This window comes from Heloderma suspectum, chromosome 1, assembly GCF_057233095.1.
Source record: "Heloderma suspectum isolate Gila_16-S chromosome 1, 16-S_ref, whole genome shotgun sequence".
Classification (NCBI taxonomy): Eukaryota; Metazoa; Chordata; class Lepidosauria; order Squamata; family Helodermatidae; genus Heloderma; species Heloderma suspectum.
Window position 1 is genome coordinate 134085160 of NC_139458.1, and position 21592 is coordinate 134106751.

Here is a 21592-nt window from a genome sequence, read left to right on the forward strand (position 1 = left end):
AGGGACTTAGAATGGTGCAGTGCACTAGTTTGTGGAGCTCTGCGTAGACCAAAGCCGGCTGCTTGAAAAATCTGGGCAAGCCACCATGGGCTTCTCCTTCCATTGTCATGGAGACGCCCCCCAGGCTGCTAAACAGTCCCTATGAAATCACAAGTCACAGAACACGTCACCCATTTCCCCAGGACTTTTTTTCATATGCTGTCTCTAGCATGATGATGGTGATGCTGATGATGGGAGAAGGAGAGGAGGCAGAAGCCACAGACTTGTCGGATCAGATTAAGGATCTACCGTGGCCCGCATTCCACTTCCAACCAGATTTGGGACGCTTTCAAGAAGTCATAATTTCTGGCACAATAACTGTGCCCTGCCTGTTAGCAAGGAATGTACATACAGTCACAACAGAAGCACAGCATCATAACTAGAGATGAAAAAAGCACCAGGAACAAAATTCATGCCCAGTGCCTGCTAACTCCATTGGGTCATGATATCAACAGAGAAGCCCATGCATGTCAGTGGATATATTCTGCCAGAGAGTTTTGGAATCCGGTTGTGCTCATAAATCTCCTGGGCCAAACTAACCTCTTTATATATGAGACTGAGGATGGGAGGGCAGTGATCCAGCAATAGTAATAAAATCTTGTTAGCTGTTGTAATAATGGGGAGTGTTCAGATCTGGCCAGTTATTATCTGAAGCCCTGAGGAATGTAGAAGATTTAGGCTGCAACCCTATGTACATTTACCTGAGAATAAGACTCATTGACCACAGTGGGGCTGACTTCTGAGTGAGCATGCCTAGGATTGCATGGCAAGAGTCTATCTGCTCTTGCATCTGTGTCATCATTGCCATGACTTGTTCTGCAAAAGCATGGCTCTGTCTAAAGCAGGAAATGTGATGGAGGATGGCCCTGCATCCGCACTTTGTGTGGTCCAGTGTTGACATGGGGTTAGTCCTACTCAGAGGAGACTGGTGGCTCCGATTTCGTTGGGGCTGTGAATCCACTCTGGGTTTCAGTCAGAACCAGCCAGAATGCCAAAGGAGCTATCCAGTGTGCTGAACCTATTTGGGGCATAGGGTTTAGCCCCATGGATAGCTTAGAGTTCTGGCTGGTTCTGACTGAACCCCACAATGGATGCACAGCCCCACCAAAATTGGGGGGCCCGGCCTCCACTGGTCCTACTTAGGGTAGACGGACTGAAATGAATGAGACTTGCATTAGACTAACATTGAATACAACACAGTGGATACAACCCACTGCTACTAAAATTGGCTGCAATCAGGTCATCTATCCAGTGAACAAGAATTTCACAAATTTGTGAAAGATACACTGGGAGTTGCTACCTTGCCAGAATAATTTTTGTTAAGACCCATTGACCACAGTGGGACTTACTGAGTAGGATTGCATGGCAAGAGTATACCTGCTCTTGCATCTCTGGGTTTCAGTCAGAACCAGCCAGAATTCTAAAAGAGCTATCCATTGTGCTGAACCTATTTGGGACATAGGGTTTAGCCTGCTGCATTAATAGAAAGCACCGAGAAAGAGTCAAGAACGCTAAAACAATCGCTATTATAGCTGTGTTTACATATGTCTTTTGCAATCTGCCCAATGAACACGGACACAGTATAAAGAGCACCATCCCAGTTATATTGGGAAATATAGTATTAATTGCTGGCTGGCAGATTCTTCACATTTGTGCAGTTACACACAATGATTGCGATAAAAACTAGCATTTGCAGGCAATTTTGAACAACTTGTTAATGCTGGCAAAAACTCTTGGAATAACAGGAAGATGCCCAGTATTTAGAATTTATTTAGGCTCGTTCACAACAGATTGACTCCAGAGCAATCCAATTCAAGTCAATGGGAGTGCTTCAGAGGAGGCAGGGTGTGGATTGTGGCCACTCAGACCTGTCTGGAACGTAACTGCAGAAAAAGAATGAGTGCCACATAAATAAATCATAGAGCTGTAGGGCAGCCTGTCCATCCACCCTGTCCAGCTTCTGCTTGAAGGCCTCCAACGAGGGAGAGCCCACCACCCTTCCAGGCAATTGGCTCCATTGCTGAACTGCTCTTACGTTTTGTCCAAGGACAACATGGACGCGTGAATCAGAAAGTCAAGTTCCCTGCACCGAAGCAATTGAGTTATCCCAAGCTCTTCTTCTGTTGAAAAGAAAATATGAAAGGCGTGGGGCTAGACACCACTGCTCCTGAACTTGCCACAACCTGCTACAAGGGGACATTCATTCAGATATTTGCATCGTCGCCTCAGTGCCATTGGCTGTTTCAGCTGAAGGCTCTGACCACAAAATGCATGCTTAACATGCAAAGCTTCCGATACCTATACCGAGTCAGACCATAGACCAGGGGTGGGCAGCATCCCTCACCGGTGGCTATGCTGGCAGGGTGGATGGGAATCGTAGGCCAAAACATCTGGAGGGCCACAGGTTGCCCACCCCTGTTCTAGACCAGTACAGACTGGGATTCCAACTCGTAGCAGCCCCCCAAGACCTCTGAGATCCTTTTTTAACTGGAAATGCCAGTGACTGCCCTGGAGACCTTCTACGTGCCTACCGTGTGCTCCACCGCTGGGCCAGGGCTTCTCTCTCTCAAAAGAGCGCCTGCCCTCCGCACCAGGTTTTGGTTGTTCTGACAACATAGTGCCATTGAACCGTGGCCCTGTTGGTCAGAAAACATCAAGGTGTGGAAGATCTGGGAGGAGAAGCAGCGTGTAGAGACAGTTGACACCGAAAGCGGCCTGCTGCCCCCTCTCCTCTAAATTCACTGCTTGATACCTCTCCTTTTCTTGAATCAAACGCATGTGCTTTCCGTGTCTTCTGTCCCATAGCCTTCAACCAGGCTCTTTTTTCCCCTCTTCTTTGCAGTTCCTTGAAGGAGTCAGGCAAGATCTGGCTCGAAGCATACAATCATGGATAAGAAGCATACCCTCCCCAAGTGCATCACCGCAGAAAGCATATAAAGCTAGAGGGCAGACGGAGATGGGACTGAGCTAGCCTTCTGGGATATGAAAGCTAAGGTCATTCACAGCGGGGAAGAGGATGCGGGAATAGATACGCCTTTGCTCTGATCCAGGGGGACTCTTACGATGTCCTTATGAATGTCTATGAATATGAGGATAATACAGTCATATACTCTGTTTTGCCTTTCTGGGGCTTGGGTGCAGCATTAATATGGGTATGGCAAGATTTCTCAGAATTGCTCTTTAAAATGATAAGGGGGCTTTTAGCCATAGCCTCCCCCCCCCCCCCCGTTGATAACTCTCTTACTGTGGTTATGGAAATGAACTTTCTCTCTCTTACTCTCTGACTGGGCGGGCGGGGGCAGGATGCTACACCATTTCTTCGTAACGTGGTAGCTAGAAGTAGTGTATGGAAAATAACGAAGAATACTAGGAGAAAGGGGAAGAATCAAGACAAGCTCCAAAGGAGTAGCTGAATTAAAGAAACCCGGTTACGGTTTGAGGACAAGACTAAAGATAAAGCAGAAGAAGAGTATGGAGCATAGACCGCAGGGAGCAAACCACTGAGATACAAGCAGGAGCAGAGAGGTTGTAAGTACCATGTTGTGGAGCTCGCTCTGAGAACAGGCAGCTTGATACAGGTAATACCTGTGACTAGCTGGACAATGTGAACCAAGAAAAATAGGGGTGGGGAACGCCTACTGACATGATACGCAGTTCTGAAAGGAGGCTGGGGAAATCAGCTAAGTTTGAATAAACATGTTTCACAAATAGACCATCGCTGCAATCTAGGTGTGTTTACTCAAAACGTCCCACTATATTCAGCGGGCTTCCTCCCAGGTAAGTGTGTATCAGGGTGGAACCTTCGGTTTCCTTTCGAAGCACACTTACTAGGGGGTAAGTCCCATTGAACCAGGGGGCTTTTGTGAGTAAACAGGCTTGGGATTGTGCTGCACATGTAGTATTGTCATTGCCACTGTTTCCTCCTTCTTCAAACCTTTCTAAACTGTTAGTAATTTTGCTGTTAAGGTGTTACTAAGCTCTGCCTGGTTCCTCATAGTACCAAGATATCAGAACTTTTGGGGAAAGGATCTGATTCATTTTGGTAGGGATGAGTGTTTGTGTGTGTGTGTGTGTGTGAGAGAGAGAGAGAGTGAGAGAGTAGGGCATGTATGTACTAGGCTTAAATTGTACTAACCTGAATAAACCCTATAATAATGAGAGAGCACTTGAGTCTGCCTGTCTGTCTGTCGGTCAGTGCCATGGCACCAAGACCGTGGAACCTAGACACTGCAGGCTTGGCACCCAGACGAAGGGGATCCTCGGGGTGTGCTCCTCTGGTCATTTTGCTGTTAAAACGCACGAATTGTTAAGGTGGCCCCCTTGGGTTTGAAGCCTGCAGTGCCCCTGTTGGTCACTAGGTGGCAGATGTCCCTCACCTTCACCTAGCTTTGCAGGCAACGCAGGTCGAGGCCAGGGGCATCCAAGGAGCTGAGCGACACTCCTGCCCCGTCCCCCCTGCTCAGGGCAATGCGGTGGCCAGAGCCCTCTGCTGGGGCTATAGGGATGCACCACGGCAGGGGCTTTGCCTAGGGGTGCTAGCAGGCAGGGGTTCCCTCAGACAGGGTGGGCACAATGTGTCCACCTCCAGCAGCTGCATAGGCTTGGTCCATACCCCAGCTGGAGAGGGAAGAGCTGCAGGGAGCTCGCTCCACCCCCCTGCTGGGAAGAACACGCAGCTCCACCTGGCAGCTGCCTGGGCCTGCAGACTGGCCTCGTCCCTCAGCCAGAGAACCAAGGGCCGCTGGGAGGCTGCACCCCCCGCCTCCCGGGAAGAACACCTTGACCAGCGGGAGGCCAAGCTGGCCCGGTACATCGGCCAGCGGTGCATGTGCTTTCTTTCCCCTCCTCCCTCCCTCCCCCTTTTCCTTTTGTGTCGTGTCTTTTAGATTGTGAGCCTGAGAGCAGGGACTGCCTTTAAAGATTAGCCTTTGTAAGCCACTCTGGGAGCCTTTTAAGAGTGGGCTAAAAATGCTCAAAATAAATAAAATAAATAAGGCTTTGCTGTTTCAAAGTATGGGACATTCCGTTTTTTCTCCTCTGTTTTTTTGTCGAAGCAATAAAACTAAGAGCTATTCCACCCCATGCAACGCCAGGTTCGCCACTATATAATAAAAGAGTTTGTAGACATGAGGGTTTCACCTTTAAAACAGCACCACGTTCAAGGAGGTGTTGGAATGGATTCCAATGTGCGATGTCCCATGTGCGTATCTCAGCTGGTGGCCAGGTGCAAAAGAGGACAGGGCTTCTGAACCTTTAATGGAAATGGAAATGTGGAAATGGAATTTCAGCCATGTATCCAATTCTAGCAAAAGTGGATACATTTAAGAAATGGCTCTGGTCCCAAAGCACGAATAGCGCATTTCTGAAATCTGTTTTTTTAAAGAACTTTTACATGGAACTACTTCTTTTAAGGAACGTCTGAAGTGAGGTTTATCCTTGGATTGACGGACAGGAACCGTAATCCAGCATTGCACTAGTGGTTTAATTCTTTTTTAAACAAAGTCGGTTCCCTACATTGGACACACGAGGGCGGCAAAGAACCCCATGATTGCTGTGTATTCATTTTGTGTCTCCTCATACACCCACTGGCCGGGGGATCGTAAGAGTTGTTATACAACATGTCTGGAGGGCACCAGGTTGAGGAAGGCTGATATATACTCTGCATATTTTCTTTTAAGTTTATAAATCTATATCTTACCTTATTGGATGACAGACAGACAGATCTTGACATTTTCCAGAGAGATAACTGTGTTGGTTTGCAGCAAAACATCAAAGAGATTTGTGGCATCTTGGTGACCAACAAACACTTTTGTGGCATTTTGTTTGGTCCTAATAAAGCTATTGCCCGACGGTGGATTGGGGGGGGTGTCTCATGGACCAGCATGGCTACTTCGGAGCTTGTTGGTTTTTAATACAACCGTGTTAGTCACTGAGGTGCCAGCAGACTCTGTTGTTTTTACATTAGTCCACCGTTTCCCAAATGGTTTGAATTTCGTTCCTACTGTCAGGGATGAGTCCAAGCAATGTGAGGTGTCTGGCAGCTCAGATTCTGAATCAGAGTTGGAACTGCTAGATCGGGGGCTGGGGGAGGGACCCTCCCTAGTGAGCCAAGATGCTGAGAGAGATTCCTCTGAAGACCTTGCCAAACAGATGCCCAGGCTGAGTCCTTGCCCCTCCCTCCACTGTCGGAACTCAAGTTTCCGAGGAGGAGGAGGAAGAGGGGCATGACTTGAGAGACGCTAGGGCGCATCACAAAGCAAAACGGGAAGAGCTAGGGGCAGGGCTCAGATGCCCAGCCAGGAAGCCACTCTTGGAAGCCAACGTAGCATGAAGCCACCCTAAGGGAGGGGCATCACTGCAAAGCAAGTCTGGCCATGAGGTTCACGCCCAAACTGTCCGCAACTTCACTACCCTCCAGTTGGTCTCCTCTAATCAGGGATCACAAATTAGTTGTTCAGGGGCTTAAGGCAGTCTGAGAGTTTCCTGGAATCTGCATTTGCAAAGAGGCTAGTTTCTAGCAAAATGAAGTAGTATTCGCCTGAAGCTTTGTCTCCTTGTGGTATTGATTGCGAAGGAGGCAGGACGATCCATCTCTGACCCCTACATCATTCCAAGTTCCTGGTTCTCTACAAACCCCAGGCCAACCACCCATTAAGAGTCTTCTGTGCTGAGATTCTTGTGCCCAGGACTGTATGATAATTTAGCAGGTGTGCTGGTCATTTCCACCCCAGCCCTGTCACGCCCAGTCTCTTGTCTGATCAGGGTTGAGTTGGAGATAGTGCCGTCAGCTCTCTCATACCTGTGGAACAGGGTGGGATATAAGTATCATAAACGTATGAACAGGAGAGCCTCCTGTATCCATGGAGGCTCTCCATGTGATTAAGAACGCTGGAAATTCCATTTCAGGCTGCTGCCTTCCATGCATACCCAGTGACGGAAGTGGCTATGGAGGGGAACAGGGCTGGAGCGCTCCTCGCGCGTTCTTTCAGCACAGGAGGAAGAACACCTGGAAAAGGCTCGTGTAAGTTTTCACTGCTTCTCATCTCCAGCTACTCCAGAAAGGAGAAGCATTAATTCCCCCCCAACCCGCTTGCTCCCACTCCCTTTCAGAGCAGTTACTGCGTTCCAGCAGTAACTTAAAGAAACCCCTGAGAAGCAGCTGCTTGGGATGGACTGAATGGAGCCCCATGGGGTGGGGGGTAGTGTAAATACTGCTGGTGCAGACACCCCATTTGCTCCATCCCATCCAGCCACCCTCTAAAGCTTTTTTAAAAACCACTGGGAGCATTTGCGCAAATTTAAGGGCTAGGATGTAAATGAGGGGGAATGTCCACACCTGCGGTAACTGCTCCATTGCTGCAGGTGCGCACATTTCTCCACTGTCGGGGATTTGCGCCCATCCGCTGAATGCAGTAACCACAGCAGTAACTGCTCTGAAAAGGAGCAGTGAGAAGGCTGGGGGAGTTAATATCCCCCCTTTGTGGAGTAGCTGGAGACTCTGGGAAGTGTTGAGAATGTGGAGGACACCGAGAAGTACGCGCTTTTTTTTTCCAAAGTCACCCGTGATAGGCTATGTGACGATTTACGTAGCCTATCACGGCTGACTTTGGAAATCTAGCCGTGATATGCTACGTAAATCGTTACGTAGCCTATCACGTGTTTGTTTGTTTTTTTAACTTTGTTTTGTAATGGCGGCGGTGGCAGCCGGTCAGGAGACCGGCCGCTGCCCCCGCCCCCGCCGAAACGCCACCGGGACCCACCGCCAAGAGGGACATTCGCTGAAGGTAAGTCCCATCCCGGGGGGGGGGGCCGGCGGAGAATTTCCCTAACACTTTCGGGGGGCCGAATGCGTCGGCACTCGGCCTTCCATAGATTCGTAGAGAAATTCTCCACCATCCCTATCTCTGACCATTCAAATGTGTAATGAAAACAAGCTCTTCCCCAATCCACACTTCCATGCTAGGTCAAAAGTTGTTTTATTGTTCTTACCCTTGGTGCGTGGTAAACATTTTGGATGTAGACGCACCATTCTCAATACCAGCCTGCTGGGTTGCTTCACTAGAACAAATTGAAAAGAGCTCCTAAGAAGCCTCCAATTACAGAGTTAGCGAGGCCTGCTCAGAGTTGACACACCACCACCACCGCTTAACCACTTACAGGCATACACAAAGCTCACTTTAGCTCATGCTCCGAAAGCAGTTAATTCACAAATCTAAGTGCCTGGACCATTTCTTCTCTTGCATTCACGCTAGGCTTCAATTTCTCAATCTACACAGCCTTCTTGATCTTCCTCTTGTGTACATTTGATTCATTTGCCAAAATGGATGTCTTGACTTTGATTTTTTGCCTACGTGTTCTTCTCTTGTGTGCTGAGCATATGGCTTATTTCTGCTCTTGTTATACTTGATAGATCTGCCAGATGAACACATACATCTTTGCAAATTACCAATTTATTTAATTTTATTAAGAATATATTTCTAATGTTTTTAATCATAATAATTGTATTGTTTATGGTTATGCAACTTGCTTGTTTCATCCTTGCCAAGTGTTTCTTTTTTTAATTCTCTAAGATTGCTTGAGTCGACCTTGGGGGAGCTGGGGGTGGCAACGGCCGACAGCCTTTGACAGGCGCCAGGGCAAGAATCGCCTGCCAATTGCGTCTCCTGCCTCAGTCGGAGGGAGAAGAGGGTAAAGTGCCTCCCTGCAATGAAGGGAGACACATCTGATCCCCCAGCACCGCCCCCAAGCTCAGAAGCAATGTCCTGTGTTGTTTCAGAGCACCCTATTAACTTAAGTTCAATGGGGCTTATTCCCAAGTAAGTGTGCTGAGGGTTGCAGACTCATACTGTGGCATTATCTTTACTCAGAAGTAAGTCAGAGGTTTCCTGGGGGCTGCGAGAAAGCAGTACAGCGGAAGTTGAGCTATGAAAACAAGACTCCCCACCCCCTTTGCACACATGCCAGGGAGGGGGAAGGCATTCCCTCAGTTCAAACCGCGTGGCTGCCGTGTAAAGAAGCCCTTGCTAATCCCGCAAAAAAAATGAAAGCAGGAACCTCCAGAAAGGATGTGGGGTTTTGCAGGGGGTTTGCTTACCGTAGAAACACCCTGAGATAAAGCAGCTAGCCAGCCAAGAGTTTCCAAACCGGACAGCAAATGGAATTCTTTTTTCTTGGAATGAAAACGCAGCACGCTTCAAAAACCCCAGTTAAACCCCCGACACTGGGCGGGGTGGCTGCTCTCTCTTCAGAAGGTTCCCGCTTTCTCTTGGGTGGGGATGGCAGCAGTGGTGAGCCAGAAGGGAACCAGTAGCCCTCTGGAGTCCTGGGGTAGGGGGGAGAGTGATGGCCCAACATGGTGGTTCCATGCGGTTCTAAGAATGGAGAGGGTCACCCTTCCTCATCACCAGCCGTGGCTTTCTCACGGGTCAGGGGGCAGTGGCAGACAACTGCACAACGAGTGGAAGAGGCTAGGCCGAGCAGGGTGGTAGGGTGGCTGGCCGAGGGGGGCAAGAACAGCAGTAGTAAAGGAGGGGGGTTCGCATCAAACTCTAAACCACGCCCCATTTTCGACGGTGACAGTTGCGCCGTCCCCTGTTGAGATGGGAAGTCCCGCCCTAGCCGGAAGCCCCACATATGCGATCAGCTGACCCTGTCATACAACCTTCAGGGTCACCTGACGGGGGTCATGTGACCCCTCTATGAACTCGCCACGCCACTGCAGCCCAATAGGAAGAGGTCTTAGAGCCTAGCCCTGTAAGGTCACGCCCCACAACCCCATTGACCAATAGGGACAGCCTTGCCCCCAGAAAAACAGCCTTTCATCATGTCCAGACACATTTTCTGCACAGAGAATGTGGCGCGGCCAAGAGTGACTGAGTAAAACTGATGGGTTTTACTCATCCCCCGGTACCCTTGTGCATTCAGCCCAGAAAGATGGAAACTGCACCTATGACAACTGGAGTCATAAACATTAAACCAGGGAAGGGTGCTGCTGTCACAGCGACTGTAACAGAGAGCTTACCTTTAGCTGTATTTCCCATGGGGCAAAGAACTTTTCCTGAAACCGAGTTACATGCCACTTGGAGTATGGATAGCACTGAGGTGAAGCCTGTTGAAGACATGGATGGCGGGGTGCTTATAAAAATAGCCACCTCGCCTTTAGAGAAAATGGAGCTGGGGGATCCTGACACAACCTGTTCTACTTATTGCACACCCCTTGAGGATCTGGAAGAGGAGATGGAAGTTGTGGCAGAGAAAGGAGGCACACCGGTAAGTGTTTATTTCTGAGATTTGTTCTTAATAGTATTTAGAGAGCAATTCCGGGGGTGGGGGAGGGGGTACATGCTGCTGCCTCTTAAGCTTTTCATTGTGTTACACAGGAACATGGAATGTGTGGTGATATAAAGAACCTGAAAATTGAGAGTTCACCGACAGTCAGCATTTCCTGCCTGTCATGTATTTCCCCAGTTATGGGCATAGAAAAATAATGCTTTCTGTGGTGGTGGTTTCTTTTGCACCAATAAAAATGCTTTGTAGTAACCCTATGCATCCATTCTTGTGTTAACCTACAAAATGTCAGAGCATGAAGAAATCCTAAAGAAGATTTATTATACCCCCGGTGACGTTGGGAGTTTGGGTGGAGGGAATCCCTTATTTCAGGAGGCAAAGAAACAGAGCAAAACACTGGTCAGAAGAGAGGTTACCAAGTGGCTCTCAGATCAGGAGGCTTACACACTGCATAAACCAGCCAGGATCCATTTTAAATGAAATAGGACCATAGTGTCTGAAGTGGATGCACAATGGCAAGCCGATTTAGTCGACATGAAGCAATTTTCTCAATACAACAACGGTTACAAGTATATTTTAACAGTGATAGACATTCTGTCTAAATATGCCTGGGCTTGCGCTCTAAAAGGCAAAATGGGCAGGGAGGTGTCTGGAGCTTTTAAAGCGGTTTTCACACAAGACAGAAGGCAGCCTATCAAAATACAGATGAACAAAGGAACGGAGTTCCTAAACAAGGATGTGGGTCGTCTATTCAAAAAACATGGGGTACACCTAGGGATGTTGGAGAATTTCTCCATGAATCTCCAGGAGGCCGAATGCCAATGCATTCGGCCCCCCGAAATTGGTGGGGAAATTCTCCGACACCCCCCGGGATGGGACCTCGTGCGAATGTCCCTCTCGGCAGCGGGTCCCGGCGGCGTTGCGGCAGCCGCGGCAAGTCTTCCGACCGGCTGCCACCGCCGCCATTTCCCAGTAAAGTTAAAAAAAACAACAACAACGTGATAGGCTACGTAACGATTTACGTAGCCTATCACGGCTAGATTTTCAAAGTCAGCTGTGATAGGCTACATAAATCTTTACGTAGCCTATCACGGCTGACTTTGAAAAGAAAAAAAAAAGCACGTACGCAAATGGAGGCGCCCATGGGCGCCGCCATTTGTGTTCCTTATTTGGGCACGGGTAGTCTACATAAAGATTTACGTAGACTACAGCGAAAATAAGGGCAATGCTATTTGCGTTGCCCTTATTTTCGGCGTAGTCTACGTAAATCTTTTCGTAGACTACCCGTGCCCAAATAAGGAACGCAAATGGCGCCCATGGACGCCGCCATTTGCATACGCGTTTTTTTTCCCCAAAGTCGGCCGTGATAGGCTACTTAAAGATTTACGTAGCCTTTTCACAGCTGACTTTGAAAATCTAGCCGTGATAGGCTACGTAAATCGTTACGTAGCCTATCACATTGTTTTTTGGTTTTTTTACATAACTTTTTTCTTTCACAGCCGGAGTGCCGGGGTGCTCCCCCCCGGCCAGAATTTCGGCAGAGAGGGTTGGGGGGCCTCCCCCCTAGCCAGAATTTCAGCGGGGAGGGGCAGGGTGCCTCCCCCCCACCAAGAATTTCAGGGGGAGAAACAGAGCCCCTCCCCCCCTCACACCAAAAACAGCTGTGGGACCAGGTAAGGGACTTTCGTCCATCCTTAGGTACACCATTTTGTTTCCAATAGTGAGGTCAAAGCTGGGGTTGTTGAGAGGTTCAACAGGATTTTAAAAACAAAAATGTGGCGGTATTTCACAGCCAACAATACCTTCACTTATATGGACGTGCTACCGCAATTCCTAAAAAGTTATAACCATAGCTTTCACAGAACCATCAAAGCTAGACCTGTGGATGTTAATCAGTCTAACTCCCTGGCCATTTGGTAAGTAGTCTATGGGAGCTCTGTAAATAGGAAATATGAAGCACCCCTGCTCAGAAAAGGGGACCATGTGTGGATTTCTAAAAGCAAGGGTGTCTTTGCAAAGAGTTACGAACAGAATTTCACCACACAGTTATTTATAGTGGATCAAGTCATCCAAAGAGCAAAGAGACCTGTCTACCAGTTAAATGATTATGAAGGAGACACAGTAGTGGGGACCCTCTATCCTGAAGAATTACAGAAGGTTAATGCCACGGAGGATAGGGTGTACAGGATCGAAGAAGTCCTGGCTACAAAAGGTAGGGGTAGGAGAAAGTATCACCTAGTGAAATGGTTAGGCTGGCCTAGCAAGTTCAACAGTTGGGTGCTCGCTTCTGATCTTTGTGAACCTGTATAGAAGGGCAGAACCGGATGGGTGACAGTGGGTTTTACATTACCCTGCCTAGTAACTCCTATGCAGAGGTTTTCCCACAGAACACCGTCTCTGCATTTACTATGTGCCTAGCAAGATCTCTGGACCTTCCAGGGTCATGGGAAGTGGGTCTGGTTGAGATACAATACCCGCACAGCTGGTACATTCTAACTAGCGATGCACACATTGAAATTCATCAAGGGAAAAGCAAGTGGACCTTTTTTCTGCACAGTGGCTATTATGCGAGCATTCCTGATCTGGTTAAAAACATAAACAAGCTTATACTAGATAAACCAGGTGGCCCGGAAGCGATTATGCACTACAATGCGGTGTCTGGAAAAATTGTTGTTAAAGCCACACCACCGTATAGCATAGTAGCCAGTACAGAGCTGATCCACATATTGGGGCCGTTAACTGGAAATTCTGACATTACCGGTGGCTTTAACACCTTACACATCTACACAGACATTGTGGAGCACCAGATCGTTGGGGACTTTTATGTACCTTTACTGTGCTGTGTGCCAGTGCGTGGACAGAACAAGGAATGTGTCAACATTGGGTATGACAAGCCTCAGTACATACCTGTGAGAAAGCATCACATTGACACCATCACTGTTGAAAGAAAGACGGATCAGAACAAAAGTGTACCATTTCGTTTTGGTAAGGTGGTTGAGAAGCTGCACTTTTGCCCCCGGAGATCCCAGGTATTTGAAACTTAAAATGGTCATCCTAAAAACATACGGGGAACCTACCCTGTATAGGGGATATTATAGGGCACAGGCCGGAAATGCGCTGCCAGGATTCCATGGTGCCCCTGTTATGTACGGGGTGGGGATCGGTGGGATTTTCAGGAGCCTTTTCCGAAAAGCACTTCCCCTTTTGAGAAGAGGCTTGGACATCATCAAACCCCACGCGAAGACTGTTGCACATAATATTGCTAAAGATGTGGCTGGTCACGTTACTCAAGCAGTTCTGAATAGAGTGAACAATCCACTTTCTCCAGAGGGGTCAGGTGTAATGTATATTAAAAGGAAAAGGAGCTGAAAAAGAAAAGCATCACAGGTGAGATTGATTGGACCACCCCACCCCCTTAAAAGGAAAGTTGTGAGAGGAAAGAGATGTCAGAAGCGACATGTCATAAGAAAGAAGAGACATCCAGCTGCATCAAAAAGAGATATATTTTAGACTCAATCATGGCTTTTATCCACTGCGGCTCTGAAGAATGCACTAAATCTGAATTGGATCTATTCAGCATTGGTCCTAGGCAGACCAGTATTGAGAGAAGTTTGTTTATCGAAGTACCCCGCTTGTCAGCCCTGACAGAACCTGCACCCCTAGACTTCTTCATCGCAGGAAATGAAGATTATATGGATCTAAATAACACCTTGCTCTATGTGTGCTGCAAAATTGTCAATGAAGATGGAAGCAACATTGCTGCAGATGCGGCAGTAGGTCCGGTGAATTACCCCATAGCATCCATCTTTAGTCAACTGGATGTAATGGTGGGGGATCGACTTATAAGTCAGAGTAATAATTCTTACCCTTATCATGCTTTCATTGAATCTGTGCTGAACTACAGTGAGGATACTCTAGCAACACAATTCTCAGCAGGCCTATTTTGCAAAGATACAGCTGGGGAACACGAAACTGCGGGTCTGGACGGAAACAATCAAGGCTTCATTAAAAGAGCAAACCTAGCAGCTCAAAGCTGAAAAATAGAGCTATTGGGACATCTTCACACTGATCTGTTTTTTCAGGAAAAACTGCTGTTAAATGGAGTTGATGTGAAAATTAAACTTACACGCAGCAAAGATGTTTTCTGCTTAATGACAGAAAGCGCAGCAAGACGTTACAGACTGCAAGTTTTGTCAGCCTCCCTTTTTGTGAAAAAAGTGAGGGTGGCCCCTGGCGTTCACTTAGGCCATGTAGAGGCTCTGTTGACAGCCAACGCCAAATACCCCATGGATCGTGTGAGTATGAAAGTGTTTAGCATTCCAAGAGGAAGCCGCATTGCCAATCAGGAAAACCTGCTTTGGGGGCAACTGCCTAAACAGGTCATTATAGGCCTAGTGGATAATGATTCCTTCAGCGGAGCTTTCAATAAAAATCCATTTAATTTTCAGCATTATGATATTAATTTCGCAGCTCTTTACCTGGATGGAGAGCAAATCCCCACGAAGCCACTCCAACCCAATTTTGAAGATGGAAATTGTGTAAGAGAGTACATGAGTCTGGTACAAACAGCCGGCAAACATATGAAAGATAGGGCCCTTTTAATTAACCGTGAGGAGTATGCGAACAGTTACACACTTTTTGCATTCGACCTGACGCCAGACCAAGAATGCGGAGATCACTATTCTTTGATTAAAACTGGGAACCTGAGAGCAGAATCCCGTTTTGCTAAAGCCCTGGCCGCCACGGTCAACATGATTGTTTATGGTGTTTTTGACAATGTGATAGAAATAAATCACAGGAGAAATGTCCTTTTTGACTATATGTAACATGGACAGCGTGCAGCTAACTTGTGTGCTATCTTCAAGCTCCTACACCAGAAAGATTTTCTGCGGCATGTTTCCTTGTGACATGCTTCCCAGTGGGAGGGTACACCAAAGGCCTGTGGGGTTAGTAGTCAATACCCACCCCCACAACCTACCTGGAGAGCACTGGCTGGCTATCTACTTGAGTTGAGAGAGGATAAAAGTGGAGAGTTTTTTGTAGGGATGTTAGAGAAATCCACTCGAAAGTCAAATGGGACCGAATTCAAACACATTCGGCCCACCGACACCCCCCCCCCCCAGGACAGGGCGCCCCGGTCTACTCAAACCAGAGCTCACGTGGTACTTTTTTTTTTCCTCTGCCGAAAATTTTATGAAGGTATTTACGAAGGAAACTTTGCAAATTGGGATGAAAGATGGCGAAAGGGATTTTAGGAAACTATTTAATAAATATGCAGTTTCCTGCTACGACGCGGCTTTCTTTCACTGGGAGGGACGGGGTCACGAAGTGCACGTAGCCTGCCTGAGGCTGAGTCACGAACTGCGCATAGCCTCATCTTTTGTTTTATTGTCTGTGTGTGAAGGTGAGGTCAGGTTCAGGTCAGGTGAGGTCAGGTGAGCGAGATCTCTCCAGGCCACCCCCCCACCCCACCAGGAAGATAACGTCATTGAGGGGAGGGACCATTTATCCCGTGGATTCCCGCCTTCATAGGATGGCAGTGTATGTCCAGCAGCCTCAGTTGCTCTAGTCCAGACTCCAGAGTCCAGACTAGAACAGATGCGCCACTGCTGCAGACAGAGTGTCCGTCCCAGCAGCTGCAAGGAGTGTGTTTCTGCATCCCCCTGTTCTATGGCACTGCAGTTCAACCTTTATTACAGTGAAGGTATGTTTACTTTACCTGAATGTGCCCCTATGCTTAGTGATTTTGGGGTGGGTTGGAGGAGCAGGGGGAACTGGGTGGGAAGGCATCCTCCCTCCAGCAGCCTTTATTAGTCTGCCGGGCCCGGGAAGGGCTCCATCCCCCATCCTCCTGGGCTTTCCAGGATTAATCCATGTGCCTATGTATTTCTGAGTGGGTTGGGGCGGGGGGAACTGGGTGGGAGGGAAGGTAACCTCCAGCAGCCATTGTTAGTCTGCAAGGACTCCATCCCCCATCCTCCTGGGCTTTCCAGGATTAATCCATGTGCCTATGTATTTCTGAGTGGGTTGGGGCGGGGGGAGCTGGGTGGGAGGGAAGGCATCCTCCAGCAGCCATTGTTAGTCTGCCAGGCCTGGGAAGGACTCCATCCTCCAGCATCCTGTGTGTACTGTAGGCTTGTGTTTTTCAGGCCGCATGGATGGACTACATCCTCCATTCTGGGCTTTTCAGCCTAATCTGCTGTACAATATGCCCCTATTTAGTTAGCATTGAATGGCTGGATTGGTGGGTAACTACTTCTACACTGTACTATATCTGCGACTGTAGGCTGTTCACATGATTTCAGCTTTGCCACATGCATTTATGTCTCCTTCTGCCCAGAGACATGAACATGGGGGAAAAAAGGAACCCGTGGTCAATCCAGCACTCAAAAGAGGCATGGATACCCCGTGAGAACATACACTGCTGAGGTTGCATTTCAGCAGTATTTTAAGAATGAGCTGGAAGCGGAGGAAGCCCAAGGTGTGACCAGCAGCGACAGCAGCCCCAGCCCCAGTCCACCCCGCACCCGTAAGCAGCACACACCACCAATTTCCGCTACAGAAAGTGGCACAGGCACAGCCGGCCACAACTCCAGAGGAAGAGGAAGAAAGTTCATGGATGGTGAACGGAAGGGCAGTGTCTCCAAACCCAAAGCAGATGAAAATGTTCCCAAGGAGACTCTACAGCGGCAGAATGAAAGTCAAGATATCTACCTCATTCCAAAGGATGAATCTGGTAAGACTCTGTCATCACAGGTGCTTGTAAATATCTGGATACAAATAAATATCTTCGAATATCTGAATAGTCCCTACATTAGCCTTCTGCAACCTGCAGCCTTCCAGATGTTTTGGGCTACAACTCCCAGCATTATTGACCATTGGTCATGCCGGCTGGGCCTGATGGGAGTTGAAGTCCAAAACCTTTGGAGGGGACCATTTGGGGAAGGGATCTTCTTCTTCAACATGACAAAACATACACGACTGTTTTACATTCATTCATATTCATTGCTGTGAACGATTTCATATTATTTAAATGTTACATGGTACTCCAGTCTGACTCTGTTCTCCACTTCCAGCCTTCTGGGTTCTTTGGGAGCAATCCCAAACCTCAGGAACAAACATCCCCTGCTAAGCACTGGTCAGCGCCATCAACAACATCAACAACAACACCATCCACAGATGAGCAGAAACGTGCAGCTCCCAATGCCACCTCATCTGGAACCGATACCCCCATTCCCCAAAGAAGAAATGATGGTGGCAGGGTGAGCTCCTATGTGTGGCGCTTCTTCAAATATGCAGAGAACGACGGCTATGTCGTGATTTGCGATATTTGTAGAAGCCGTGTGTGGCTAGGAAAAGAAGGGGGCTGTGCACGAGTGGGCATGTCTGCCATGAGGCAACACATGGAGGTGCATCATCCGCTTCTTGTGCCCAAAGATAGCAACGGGAAGCCACAACCATCCAAAAAGAACAGTACCGCCTTCTTTGCCTCATCTTCCAAAGACCTCACGCAAAGTAGTCTGGGTGAGAAGGGCATAGAAGGCAGCTTCGCTAAGAGGCAGGCGTCACTGGAGAAATGCCTCATGCTGACACAGAAATTCCCCTCTGACAGCGTCCAGGCACGAAGGTTGAATCAGGACCTGACAGTGGTCATTGCAAAATGTATGCTTCCCTTCTCCCTGGTGGAAGATGAAGACTTTGTGCACTTCATGAAGAGATTGTGCCCTCGGTGGGATGTCCCCTCTCGTCACGACATTAGTGGCATAGCCATTCCAGCCCTGGCTTCTGCAATCAGATGGGTGCTCCAACAGGATTTGAAATGTGCAGTTGGAGGAAGTGTACATTCAACGAGTGACACATGGACAAGTAACCAAGCAAAGTCTTATCTGTGTGTCACCGCGCACTGGGTATCCATCAGTGCGAGCAGCCGACTGACTCGTAGAACAGCGACATTGTCCCTCACAATGCTCTCAGGGAAACACACAGCGGAAAACATCAGCAGTATCATCAGTGGTGTTGTTCAGTCCTGGTTGGCCCCCTTAAATCTTACAGTGGGCTGTGTAGCAACAGACAATGCCTCAAACTACCTAAAAGCAGCCTGCATCGCACAGCTAAACCACGTTCAGTGCATTGCACACTGTTTGAACCTTGTGGTGCGTTCCGGATTGAGCAACGCATCTCCTAAAATAGGCAAGCTACTTAAGGTGGCCCGATCCATTTGCACCCACTTCAGGCAGTCCTGCTCAGCAATGGAGGCAATCGGCGCCATCCAACGTAGCCATGGCCTTCCAGAACACAAATTCATTTTGGATGTGTGCACACGCTGGAACAGCACATTGCATATGCTTCAGAGACTCTGTGAGCAGAGACCAGCTATAAATGACTACATCACTGAGAAACAACACCACTCCAAATTTTTTGTCACACCACATCTGGATGCAAGACCTGGTGGACATTTTAAAAATTTTCGATGAATGCACAGCGGTACTGAGTGCAGACTATGCCACACTGGGCCAAGTGCTACCTGTGCTGAGGATCATAGAGGGGGTGCTGAGAAAACACCATGCTGAGCTTTGTGAGCGCAGCAGTGCTGGAGGCAGTCAAGTCCCCAATCCTGCAGTTAGGCTTGCAGAATTCCTTCTGCAGGAGCTGGAAACCAACAAACACATCACTTCGATGAGGTGGGACATGAAATACGTTGCTGCTGCATTCCTTGAACCACAATTCCGGGATAGCACAACAAGGGCAGTTCTGCCAAACCAGAACCCTGACTTCCAAAGTGTAAAAACCTATTTGACAGAGAAAGTCATGGAGTGCTGCTGCAGCCAGAGAGATGGGCTGGTAGGGATGTACAAAAGGGACTTACCTTGTCCCGCAGCTTTTTTCGCGGTGGGGGGGAGGCGCTTCGCTTCTCCCCCTGAAGTTCATGCGAGGGGGGGGTGTCTTCCCAGCCTCGCCCGGCCGAAATTCAGGCCAGGGGGGAGGCTTCCCGCCTCGCTCGGCCGAAATTCAGGCCGGGGAGAAGCACCCCATCTCCCCAGCCGCGAACTTCAAAAGAAAAGTAAAAAAAAAAAGCCCCGTGATAGGCTACGTAACGATTTACGTAGCCTATCATGGCTAGATCTGCAAAGTCAGCCGTGATAGGCTACATTAATCGTCAAGTAGCCTATCACGGGTGACTTTGGGGAAAAAAAAAAAGCGCGTACGCAAATGGCGGCCCCCATAGGGAGCCGCCATTCGCGTTCCTTATTTGGTCCCTGTAGTCTACGTAAAGATTTACGTAGACTACAGCAAAAATAAGGGCAACGCAAATAGCATTGCCCTTATTTTCGCCGTAGTCTACGTAAATATTTACGTAGACTACAGGGACCAAATAAGGAACGCGAATGGCGGCTCCCTATGGGGGCCGCCATTTGCGTACGCGCTTTTTTTTTTCAAAGTCACCCGTGATAGGCTACTTGATGATTAACGTAGCCTATCACGGCTGACTTTGCAAATCTAGCTGTGATAGGCTACGTTAATCGTTACGTAGCCTATCACAGGGGCGGTTGTTTTTTTTTACTTTTCTTGTAATGGCGGCGGCAGCAGCCGGTCGAATGACTGGCTGCCGCCCCCGCCCCCGACGAAGACCTGCCGAACCGCCGCCGGGACCCACCGCCGGGAGCGACATTCGTAGAAGGTAAGTCCCATCCCAGGGGGGGGGCGGGGGGGAGAATTTCTCCCCGAACCTTCAGAGGACCGAATGCGTTGGCACTCAGCCCCCCGAAGTTTCAGGGAGAAATTCTCCCCCATCCCTATGGGCTGGATGAGAAGGAGCTGGGGAAGAGTGAGGCTAGTAGGACTACTACCTCCCCTGAAGATAATATCTGCAGCAGTAGCACCATCACCAGCAGGAGGGGCGATGATGACGCCACAGCAGCTGCACCACCAACACAACAAACAGAGTCAGACACAGGGGCATCTTGTCTCAAGTTCAGCTTTTACTCCTCAGTGGCAGTGGAGCTTGGTGTAAGTGGGCGCAGGCAGGGGGAATGTGCCAAAGCAGCCAGGAAAGGATCAGCCTATGATGTGGCTATCCAGGAACTGGAAGCTTATTCCAGAGAGAGTTTCTTGGGAGCACAGATCAGCCCAGAGAGTGATCCTCTCCTATACTGGGATACAAAACGTGGCGTTTGGCCACAGCTGACCAAAGTCACCATTTGGCATATATCTTGTCCTCCCTCGAGTGTGGCCTCTGAAAGGCTTTTCTCCACCACTGGCAACATTGTCACCACCTACCGAAGCAGACTCACACCACAACATGTCTCCACCCTCGCCTTCATACGCTCCAACAGGGGATGGATTCCCAAGGAGCACCTCCCCCCCCACCACCAGCTGTCAGCAGAGTGGAGCAGTCATCAAGTGACGAGGAGGACCCCTGGGATGATGACATTGCTGCTAATGTGAGCCAGAGTTCTGAGGGACAATGAGGCAGAATGATATAATTTGTGAGTGTGGTCACACTGAGGTGTCCCTCAGAACTTTGTCCAAACAAGCAGTCCCTGTCTGGCCTGGGCAGAGCCCAAAGCACTGGCGATATGTGGCAGAGCTTTATAATACCTCACATGCAGAGTCGCTGCTCTTTATAATACCTCACATGCAGAGGCGACACATGGAGGTGCATCATCCGCTTCTTGTGCCCAAAGATAGCAACGGGAAGCCACAACCATCCAAAAAGAACAGTACCGCCTTCTTTGCCTCATCTTCCAAAGACCTCACGCAAATAGCGTTGCCCTTATTTTCGGCGTAGTCTACGTAAATCTTTTTTTTTAAAAAAAAAAATAAGGAACGCAAATAAGGAACGCAAATGGTGGCGCCCTATGGGGGCCGCCATTTGCGTACGCGCTTTTTTTTTTTCAAAGTCACCCGTGATAGGCTACGTGACGATTTACGTAGCCTATCACGGCTGACTTCGCAAATCTAGCCGTGATAGGCTACGTAAATCATTACGTAGCCTATCACGGGGGTGTGTTTTGGGGGGTTTTTTTACTTTTTTTTTGCGGCCGGGTAGACGGGGCGCTTCTCCCCGGCCTGAATTTCGCCGGCGAGGGATGGGGCGCCTCCCCCCTGGCCTGAATTTCAGTCGGGCGAGGCGGGGCGGGGCACCTCCCCCCCCTTGCATGAACTTCGGGGGGAGAAGCGAAGCGCCTCCCCCCCACAACGAAGCAAGCTTCGAGGACAGGTAAGGGACTTTCGCCCATCCCTACCTGTGTGTAGAAAGAGAAGA

At 48.8% G+C, this 21592-nt stretch overlaps 1 protein-coding gene across 1 annotated transcript in view; it reads left to right on the plus strand.

Annotated features, from left to right (window-relative positions):
• Positions 1-4199, plus strand: part of LOC146357924 (acyl-CoA (8-3)-desaturase-like) — a 28971-nt gene extending 24772 nt beyond the window's left edge. Inside the window, exon 12 of the mRNA XM_084858370.1 lies at positions 2882-4199. Coding sequence (XP_084714496.1) covers positions 2882-2933 — 52 coding nt within the window. The 3' untranslated portion in view covers positions 2934-4199. The remainder of the gene's footprint in view (positions 1-2881) is intronic.
• The last annotated feature ends 17393 nt before the right edge of the window (positions 4200-21592 follow it).